This window comes from Nicotiana attenuata, chromosome 2, assembly GCF_001879085.1.
Source record: "Nicotiana attenuata strain UT chromosome 2, NIATTr2, whole genome shotgun sequence".
Taxonomy (NCBI): Eukaryota; Viridiplantae; Streptophyta; class Magnoliopsida; order Solanales; family Solanaceae; genus Nicotiana; species Nicotiana attenuata.
Window position 1 is genome coordinate 84,332,356 of NC_031990.1, and position 11,228 is coordinate 84,343,583.

An 11,228-nucleotide genomic window follows, 5' to 3' on the forward strand; every position below is an offset into this window, starting at 1 on the left:
CAATGCACAAACGATAAATGCGCTCTACAATGATAGCATCTCCCACAGGGGTAGACACATACACAGGGGTACTCAAAGAATCACGTGGCACAACCAAATATGAAGCAAAATAGGATGACACATACGAATAAGTAGAACCTGGATCAAATAGCACTGAGGCATCTCTACTGCAAACTGAAACCGTACCGGTGATAACCACGTCAGGTGACTCAGTCTCAGGCCTAGCTGGAAAGCATAGCATCGGGGCTGGGCCCTACCACTCTGAACTACATCTCGAGGACGGGCCCTGTCTGGCTGGCCTCCACCTCTAGCGCCCTGACCTCCACCTCTAATGCCCCGACCTCCACCTCTAGCTGTTTGACCCCTACCTCTAGCTGGCTGAGCGGGTGGTGAAACACCTGTTGTCAGAACCATGGCACGAGAACCCTGATACTGAAAACTGCTCAATGCTCGAGGGCAATACCTGGCAATGTGCCTCAGATCACCGCAAGTATAACAAGACTTCGCCTACTGAGACTGCTGACCCTGAAACTGACCTTGGCGGCCTAAGTAACCACCCTGAAATCTCTAGAGAGGAGGCGCACTAATAGGAGCTGGTGGTGCACTGTAGGCTAGCTGATCGACATAAGGCACATGAGGGACACAACCACTTGAAGCACCGTGAGAAGCCTGTAGTGCTGAATGAAACGGCCTAGGAGGATGGCCTCTACCAAAAGTACCCCTGCCTCCAGACGAGGCACCACTGAAACCACCTAAATGATAAGGTCTCTTGTCAGATCCCTGACCACTTCCTTGAGCTAATACCATCTCAACTCCCCTAGCGACATTGGCTGCCGCCTGAAAAGAAATCTCACTCCCTGTCTCCTTAGCCATCTACAATCTGATAGGCTGAGCAAGTCCCTCAATAAACCTCATCACCCTTTCTCTCTTCGTAGGAAAAAGAAGAATAACATGACGGGCCAGATCCACAAATCGAGTCTCGTACTGAGTGACAGTCATAGAACCCTGTTGCAGACGCTCGAATTGCCTCCGATAGTCCTCTCTCTGAGTGATAGGAAGTAACTTCTCAAGAAATAACTGAGAGAACTGGTCCCAAGTGAGAGCAGGCGACCCAGCTGGTCTGGTCAACATATAATCCCTCCACCATTTCTTGGCGGAACCCGACAAGTAAAAAGCAGCAAAGTCGACCCCATTGGTCTCCACGATCCCCATGTTCCGTAACACCTCATGACAACTGTCCAGATAGTCCTGGGGATCCTATGAAGATGTACCGCCATAGTGAGCTAGGAAAATCTTGGTAAATCTATCCAATCTCCACAAAGCCTCAGAAGACATAGCTGATCCATCACCGGTATGTGCCGCAACACCCGGCTGAACTACCCCAACGAGCTGAGCTGCTAGAGTCTGAAACTGAGGAGCCATCTGCTCCGGAGTGAGGGTAGAGGGAGTTTGTGCTCCTCCCCCAGCCTGAGAGATGGCTGGTGTTGCAGGGAATGTGACGGTCTATGCCACACTCTCCATGAGGCCCACTAGACGGACCAAAGCATCCTGAAGTACCGGGGTGGCGATGAACCCCTCTAAGACCTGAGCTGGTCCTGCTAGAACGGTCTGGGCTGGAGCCTCCTCATCAAACTCTACATGAGGCTCCGCTGCTGGTGTTGCTGCTCGAGCTCTGGGCTGAGCCCTGCCCCTGCCTCGGCCTCTGGCACGGCCTCGACCTCGACCTCTGCCCCTCGTAGGAGCTACCATTGGGGGCTCTGGCTTCTGCTCAGCTGAGGATGCGGTACGTGTTCTCGCCATCTGCGAAAGAACAAGAGTAGAAGAGTTCGATTAGCATTGAGAGAACAAAAATCGCACGACAGAGAAGAATAGAAGTGAACTTGTTCCTAAACTCTTTAGCCTCTAAGAGATAAGTACAGACGTCTCTGTACCAATCTCCCAGACTCTACTAAGCCTGCTCGTGAATTGCGAGACCTAGGCAACCTAGTGCTCTGATACCAACTTGTCACGACCTCGAATTCCCATCGTCAGGACCGTGATGGCGTCTAACATTTCACTTTCTAGGCAAGCCAACATTAGAGATTTACGAGCCAATCCTTTTACGTTTCAGTGATTAACACTAAGCAAGTTGTACATGTCAAATAAATGCGGAAGTAAATAAATAACAACTTTGATTATATACTATCACTACCCAGAATCCGGAGTCACAATTCACGAACATTTTAAGATATTTACTACAAGTATTTGTCCGAAAGAAAGTGCAACTATTTGTGAAATAAAGGAAACAGTAAAGTCCGAGGTATGGAAGGGGGCGCCAGGGCCTGCGGACGCCAACAGGACTACCTTGGGTCTCCGATCAGATAAAGCCACCAGCTAACTCGGGATCAACTTGGTCCAGCACCAAAATCAGCACAATGTGCAGTGTAGTATCAGTACAATCGCCCCCATGTACTGGTAAGTACCGAGCCTAACTTGGGCGAAGTAGTGACGAGGCTAGGACAAGACATATACATAAACTTGTGCAGTTAAACAATATACGGGCATAATAACAACTAATGGAAGCTGAATAGGTAAAAACAGGAGGGGAAACATGCTGAGGGGAGTACAAGGCAAGGAAAATCATAACAGTAAAGAAACAACAGTAGACAAGATGCCTTACTCCAATGAAAGTATTAAACACAGAAAAGACAAGTGCACGGCATCACCCTTCGTGCTTTTACTCTCAACCTCACCATAATAGATAACAAAAACGGCACGACATCACCCTTCGTGCATTAACTCTCATCCTCACCATATAAATCAAATAAGAATGGCACGACATCACCCTTCGTGCATTAACTCTCTCTCACAAAACATTGCACGGCATCACCCTTCGTGCTTTAACACTCTTCCTCTCCCAAACAATGAACAATATCAATAGAGAGATAGAAATATCAATAACAAGTCTTACTTCAATATTTGATTCTACAACTTCAACCTCGAACTTTAGTGAATACTCAATCAATACCAAAATCCGTACATATGATAAGAACATTCAACATAACAATAAACTAGTTTAAGCATGGATAACATGATCACGGAAGCTAAAATTTTATGAATAAGACTCAGTAGCATGCTATGACTCAAAACAACGCATAGGTACTCGTCACCTCACCTGTACGTTGTACTCAACATCCAAACATGTAGCAAACAATCAAACAATACCTAATCCCTCAAGCCAAGGTTAACCACGACACTTACCTCGCTCCAACGGCCAAACTCAAAGCTCAACCACAGCTTTTCCCTTCACACAAGCCTCCGGACCAATAGAATCTAGTAAATTACCAACCAAACGATTCAATTTAAGCCTTAGGAACTACCCACGATAGCAAGGAATTCAATTTAGGCCATTTGAAAAAGTCAACAAAAGTCAACACCCGGGCCCGCTTGGTCCAAACCGAAAATTCGAACCAAAACCCGATTACCCATTCACCCCCGAGCCCAGATATACAATTGGTTTTGGAATCCGATCTCAATTTGAGGTCTAAATCCCCAATTTATCAATTCCCTAGTTTCTACCCAAAAACCTCCAATTTAACCATGAAAATCATATATTCTCGGTTGAAATCTTGTAAAAAGAAGTGAAAGATTGAAAGAAATTAGCTAAGAATCACTTACCTATGATTTGGGGAACAAAAAGTCTTTGGAAAATTGCCTTTTGTGTTTTAGGTTTTTGAAAATTTGGAGAATGAATGAAAAATCCCGTCTAAGTCCCTTTTTACACTACTGCAGGTGTCGTATTTGCGACCTGAGCTTCGCAATGCGAGAAAAGTTTCGCAAATGCGAACTCCTCGCATCTCTGCTGCCTTCGCAAATGCGACCTGGGATGATCGCAATTGCGATCTTGATCTTCGCGAATGCGAAGTCCACCCCCAGCCCAATTGCTCGCAATTGCGATGCATTCTTCGCAAATGCGAGGCTCGCATTTGCGAGTCAGACCCTGCAAATGCGAAGTCTGCAGACCTGCAACATACCGGCAAAATTTCCTAAGTTCAATTCACTCCGTAGCCTGCCCGAAACTCACCCGAGCCCTCGGGGCTCCAAACCAAACATGCACACAAGTCTTAAATCATCATACGAACTTGCTCGCGCGATCAAATCGCCAAAATAACACCTAGAACTACGAATTTAGTACCAAATCAAATGAAATTCTCAAGAACACTTTGAAATTCTTATTTTCTCAATCGGACGTTCGAATCACGTCAAACCAACTCCATTTTTCATCAAAATTTACAGATAAGTCTTAATAATTATATTGAACATGTACCGGGCTCCGGAACCAAAATACTGACCCGATACCAACAAGATCAATCATTAATAATTTCTTAAAAATCATTAAATTTTCCGACTTACAATTTTTAACAAATATTCATAACTCGGGCTAGGGGACCTCCGAATCCGATTTCGGGCATACACCCAGGTCACATATTTCGATACGGACCCACCGGGGCTGTCAAAACACGAGTCTGGGTCCGTTTACTCAAAAAGTTGACCGAAGTCAACTAAATCAACTTTTAGAGGCAAAAATTATTATTTTCATCAACTTTCAACATAAAAGCTTTCCGGAATCACTCTCAGACTGCGCATGCAAATCGAGGAGAGATAAAATGAGGTTTTTAAGGCCGCGAAACACAGAATTTAGTTTTAAATCATAAGATGATATTTTGGATCATCACACTCACACACACATGTGTGTGTGTGTGTGTGTATATATATATATATATATATATATATATATATGTGTGTGTGTGTGTGTGTGTGTGTGTGTGTGTGTGTGTAAAATATACAAACGATACACGGTGTGATACACATATAATTCTTTCATGTTCATCTTCTACTTCGAATTTTTAATTCAAACCACCTCAAAACTCCACCAAATCATCCCAAAATTGAGATTCAAACTCCTTAAAATGTACCCAATCTGTTCTAATAACACCCACCCTAAAGAAAGCAAAAATTTGACCTTTTTTTTTTTTTTACAAATAGCTTATTGGCCAATCTTAGTTATATTTTATGTATTGAACAATTTTTGTAATAAGCTACCTATAAATGGATATAGCTGGTTGTTTCCCTAATTCTTATTGCCACATTAAATTATGAGCACATTTATTTCATAAGAACTTTAATTTATATGTATTGATATTGTAAATATTTCTTACACGATAGTGCAATTTAACCTTTTATAGAAGGTTAATTATTATGTCAATTTAACTTATGTACACCATTAGCGTATTTGTTTAACATTACTAGATTATAAATTATTATAGGATTTTATATGTAATTGTCTTATAAGTTATCTAATTGTGTACTAGATAATTTTTATACAAATAGTACATGGAATATAAACTCCATAACGAATATTCACACAATTAAGTCACTTAAGATAACGACAACTAATGTGTATCAATTCTGAATAAGTAGGTGTTAGCGATAGAGGCGGACCTACTCATGTAGAAGAGGGGTCACCGGACCCCGTTAACTTCGGCAAAAATTCTGAATATATAAATGTATATATGTTAAAAACGACTATATATTTTGTTTGGAACCCTTAAGATTAAAAGTCCAATGGAGATACTGGTTGAATGCTTTGCTTTTCGGCCACCTTCAAATCCTGAGTACGCCTCTGACTGGTGATATGACTCCTTATTTTATTCTTTAAGCTCAACTCATATTACGAGGATTCATCATGAATTGACAAGTTTTTTTGCTACCAACCTACATCAACCCTTTTTCTTTATTTGGCTTGGGACCGATAATGTAAGTAAGCTCACAGACGAAGTTAATTCACTTATAAGATTATGAAAATAAATTTATGTGATAAATAGTACTTAGTTGATAACCAGACAAAAAAAAATATGACTAAACTATTATTGCATATAAAACTATACTTATCATGTAGAAAATCTTTGAACTATCAGAACCAATCTAAGCATTAGAAAAATCAAAACCAAAACAAAATAAAACTAACACAATGTTAGGAGAATTCCACTATTTTTGAACCAATTATAAATGATTGGCTTGAAAGATTCATTTGTAGATAAAATATGACGTGGCTTTATTCCATTGGAAAGCCACCTTATTCCCCATCCAAATTGACAAAATTATTCAATCCAAAAACTTCTTGTTCTGAGACCAGAATCAAATGCACAGATATTGCTCTTTCACCATTCACTCTCTTTTTTTCTGTCTTCAAATGGAATATCATTAAAAAAAATTGCATGCAAAAATATACTAACTGAATAGGAAGAGAGTAGCAACTCTGCTATCTCTTTCCAAATTTCAATATTCATGGCTCCAACTCTTACTTCAAATTCATTTCTCCTTACAACTACACCCCATCCAAGATTATCATTCAAGAATTCAAGATTCACTGTTTTTGCTAAGAAGTCTGGTTCTTTCCCAAATTTTCGTCTTGGCAAATCAGCTGAGTCTTCTAATGAGGAAAATCAAGAAACTACTACAAGCAATTCTGGCATTCCTTTCAGTTTTGATTTTGGTAAATTTTTTAATTGTGTACTATAGGTCATTTCAGTTTTGATTTTGGTAATTGTTGAAGGGGAGTTTGGAGCAACGGTAAAGTTGTCTCCGAGTGACCTGTAGGTCATGGTTTCGAGTCGCGAAAGCAGACATTATGCTTGCATTAGGGTTGGCCGTCTACATCACACCATTTGGGGTAGCCCTTCCCGGATCCTGCGTGAACGCGAGATGCCTTGTGCACCGGGTTGTTTTTTTAATGTTTATTTGTGCAACCATAAAATGTTGAATTGGTTACCTTTTCATCTTTGATTTTGGTAACGTTGAATTGCGTCGCCATAATATTGAACTGTGTTACCATTTGATCTAAAAGGTTAAGCTGTTAGAAAGAGCACGCTTCTAATTATTTCATTATATTATGTCGAATTGTGTGGACTTGATGCCTTTTCACAAGAGAGCACGCTTTGAATTAGTATTCCCTTGAGTTTTAATTTTGGTAATGTTGAATTGTGTTCATAATATTGAAGTGCATTACTATTTCATCTAAAAGTTTAAGTTGTTAGAGAATACACACTTATAATTACTTAATTATATTATGTCTCAACAGGTCCCTTCACGTGCCGGCTTAATTCTTTTACATGAGTCAAACACGTGAAAATAGCTCACCCTTTTGGATGCTGGTGTGATTTGAATCTTAGACCGCTTGCCTGTTCTGATACCATGTTGAATTTGGTGACCATTTTAGCTTAAGCTATTAGACAGAACATACTTATAATAACTTAATTATATTATGTCTCAACACGTCCCTTCACAAGTCGGCTTAATTCTTTTACATTAGTCAAACACGTGAAAATAACTTACTTTGTTGGGTGCCATTGTGATTTGATCCTAGACCTCTTGCCTATTCTGATACCATGTTGAGTTGCGTGACCATTCATCTTAAGCTTTTAGAGAGAACACACTTTTAATTACTTAATTATACTATGTCATGAACAGGTAAGTTACCTGATATGAAGTCTTTGATACCTGTTAGCACCAATCCGTCTTCTGGTTTGGCTTTTGGAAGGCAAAGGGCAAAGGATCCTGGAACAGTTTTTGTTGCTGGTGCTACTGGACAAGCTGGTGTCCGCATTGCACAGACATTGCTTCGTGAAGGTTTTAGTGTCAGAGCTGGAGTTTCTGACCTTGGTGCAGCCCAAGAGCTAGCTCAGTTAGCCGTTAGCTACAAGGTTAGTTTCTTTGTCCCTGGAAATGCAGAACTTGTTAGAGTATCTGGCATTGGTTGCAAGAAAGAACCTCATCTTCTAAATGGTTTTGCGCGATATTACCTCATGAGCTAGCCTTTCGGTTGAATTAATCTCAAGTTCCATTTATCTCTATCTAAGCCATTGCCAGTGCCATCGTTGTTGTTGTGTTGCACAATATTGAGCCTGCATGTAATATTGTCCACGGTCTAGACGTCCAGCCTTGCATGGGATGGGAGAGGGAGTGTTAGAGTGTCTCGCATTGGTTGAGGGAATGGTTTGTTGTCTGCTTATATGGTTTCAGTTTCAAACAATACTCACCTCATAAGTTAACTTTCGCAGTTTAGTTAGGCCCATTGTCCATTTTTCATAATAGAATTGATGCTGAACTTTGGGTGTATTTAACTTTTGCATATGGCGAAAGATTTTAATGAACGTCTTGAAACTTAGCAATACAAGACAATTTTCTCGATGGTTGTCAGCTCTATTGAAGGAGTCATAAATCAATATTGTTTAACTGCCTGGGCACTGAGTGTTCCACACTTCCACTACGTAAGGAATTACGTCAGAGGATCGATGTTCGAGTAGTATAGTAGGATTAAAGCAGCAAACAACGCATCCATATAAACTGCTCAACAATCTTGAAGGTAGTAAAACTCAACCAACAAATGAAATATGATTTTCTATACCATTTCTTTGAATGTTTAGGACTTAAACAAATAGACAATTCTTTAAATATCACTAAATGAAAGCATCTCCTGTGCAATGAGGTAATGAATCCTTGAGGCCAAATCGAAAAAGGATTAACCTTTAATTGGAGACTACGCAAACAAAATGCTCTTATTGCAAAGTAAGAGAAGTGATGGTAGAAAATAGGCAGGGCAGCCCAGTGCACAAGGTATCCCGCATTCACGCAAGGTTCGGGAAATGGCCGCATCCTAAGGGGTGTGATGTAGACAGCCTACCCTAATGCAAGTATTAGTGACTACTTCTACGGCTCGAACTTGTGACCTAAAGGTCACGGAGACAACTTTACCATTACTCCAAGGCTCCACTTCATTGGTGATAGAAAATAGATTTAAATAAAAAAAAAATAGATCTGTTATCTTTTTCTGACTATGCATGTTGCATCATTGCAGGTAATCTCTAACGAAGAGTCGAAACGCCTGAATGCTGTTGCATCCACATTTCAAGATGCAGAATCAATTGCAAAAGCAATAGGAAATGCTAGCAAAGTTGTGGTAACTATTGGTAAGGGAGAGGATGGTCCTACAACTGAAGTCACCACAACAGATGCCGTACAAGTAATACAAGCGGCACAATTAGCTGGTGTTGGACATGTGGCCATAGTCTATGATGAATCTTCTTCAGTAGGCTCTACTTACAACGTGCTCGATGGCATTACATCCTTCTTCAACAATCTGTTTTCAAAATCTCAGCCATTGACGATTACGGAGTTTCTGCAGAAGATAGTGGAGACAGATGTGAGATATACACTCATAAAAACCAGCTTAACAGAGGATTTCTCCCCTGAGAGCTCATACAACATCGTCGTGTCAGCTGAAGGGAGTGCTGGTGAAAACGCCTACAAAGTAATGTAATGTATGCAATATTTCTTTTACATTATGAAAATTCTAACAAAATCTTAAGTTTGAGCATACTACTTTTGTTAGTGGTGTACCTCTTAATTTTAAAAAAAAAAATCAAAATTTTCTCTATACATTTGTCTTCCTACTTGGAGACAGTAGGTGCAATTTGTATGAACTGCTTATATGCTAGATCGGCCTTTAGCTACATGTACACTACCTGTTATCTTTTCCTTTTTCCCCTGCCTTCTGCCTTTATAAAGCATGAGGAGTAGATTGATTAAGCTTGTGATCCCTTACTATCTCGTTTTTTTGTGGACATCAGGTGGCTAAGTCTGAGATAGCTAAGCTAGTGGTGGATGTTTTCTCCAACACTGCAGTTGCAGAAAATAAGGTAATGATTTCACCAGTCGTCTTTATTTGTTGTTACTGTTATCATTACATTAGGTGTGTCGCTTGTCAAATGTCAGGAATCTCTTTATTATTGTTAGGAATTGTATGCCGGTCCATATGGAAAGGATACATAGATCCATATAATCAGTCCTAGCTAATTCAGCGTTGAGGCGTAGTCGATTGATTGGCTAATTGATAACTGGAAATTCTTTCCTTTTACAGGTTGTGGAAGTCTTTACTGATCCATTAGCATCAAAAAAGACTGTGGATGAACTTTTTAGGTAATTACGTCTTTTCCTCAATTGCTTACAACTTTTGGATGCCGTATAATCTAAACGAAGGAACGATTATATATATAGCACGATTCCTGAGGATGGCCGGAGGAAGGCTTATGCAGAAGCACTTGAAAAGTCGAAAGCTGAGGAAGAAGCTCGACAAGCTGCTGAAGCATCCAAGAGGCAGGAAGAAGAGGTGAAAAAGCTCGAAAAGAAACAAGCAAAGGCTGCTAACATTGCTAAAGAAGCTGAAGAGAAGGATTCATCAGCCGCAGGTCCGTCTGTTGAAAGTCTATTGGAAAAAGCAAAAGGCTTAAGTACAGGATTTTCATTTGAAAAGTTCAGCTCACAATTGAAATCAGCTGTTGAAAAAGCCGGTGAGGAATCAACGCAGGTTGCTACCATTAGGGGACAGGCCAAGGCCAGAAATTTGCCTGCTCAGAAAGCAGTGATCAAAACTCCTCCTAGGAAACCATTTGCTTCGAAAAAGAGCGAGGCGCCAAAACCAACTAAACAAACAGAGACTAAAACAGAGACGAGGAAGGTTTTTGGCGGGCTGTTTCAGCAAGAAACCATCTATGTTGATGATTAACGATATGTATAAGAGACGGCTGAATCTTAATTTTCTTTGTTGTTTTATTTTAGCCTAATTATGCCGGACGAGTACTGAGGTTAAAACAATGGTTTAACTGAGGCTGAGTGAGAAGCATGTAAATCACTGCACATTTCTGTGGATCTTAGATTTGTATATTTTGCATGAAATGTAATATTCAAGGCACTTGTTCATTGTTTTTCGCTTGCAAATAATACTAGCTTGTTCATTTCGACGCTCAAGTCAGTTATACTAATCAAAGACAACTCAAACCTTTAGAGATAGGGGCGACTTTCTTGTGGTAATAATTCCGAATAAGCAAGTAGGAGGTGGCAACTAAAAAGGTAGCGAGACTGACCGCAATTTCAGGAATAGGTTGACTTTCTTTCAAAAACAAATCAATTATAGTAAGAGAATACGATGTTTGCCAGTTATGGTAGTAGTTTCTTTTGTTTGGTCGGTTAGTTCTCTACGGAAGTTATAAGTGCTCTGATACTCATTTCTCTGAGTTCTGGTAGTTTTTGGTCAAATGGTTGTGGCGATTACCTCCTAATGGAGGTGACGGGTGGTCTGACACTTACTTTTTTGATTTCTGAGATATGTGACGACTAATGTTGATGAGACT

General features: G+C 40.3%; 1 protein-coding gene across 1 annotated transcript; it reads left to right on the forward strand.

The window, feature by feature from the left end:
- Positions 6,164 to 10,836, forward strand: LOC109214153 (protein plastid transcriptionally active 16, chloroplastic). Its single transcript, XM_019378048.1, has 6 exons — positions 6,164 to 6,535; positions 7,510 to 7,742; positions 8,897 to 9,349; positions 9,669 to 9,737; positions 9,959 to 10,017; positions 10,096 to 10,836. The coding sequence occupies exons 1-6, from the start codon at positions 6,328 to 6,330 to the stop codon at positions 10,601 to 10,603; spliced, it is 1,530 nt and encodes a 509-aa protein (XP_019233593.1). The 5' UTR covers positions 6,164 to 6,327; the 3' UTR covers positions 10,604 to 10,836.

Excerpts from the sequence above, each read along its gene's own strand:
- LOC109214153 (XM_019378048.1), top strand. The coding sequence starts at position 6,328 with ATGGCTCCAACTCTTACTTCAAATTCATTTCTCCTTACAACTACACCC. Across the intron at positions 7,743-8,896 it reads AGTTAGCCGTTAGCTACAAG|GTAATCTCTAACGAAGAGTC; the intron begins GTTAGTTTCTTT and ends GCATCATTGCAG. Across the intron at positions 9,350-9,668 it reads CTGGTGAAAACGCCTACAAA|GTGGCTAAGTCTGAGATAGC; the intron begins GTAATGTAATGT and ends TGTGGACATCAG.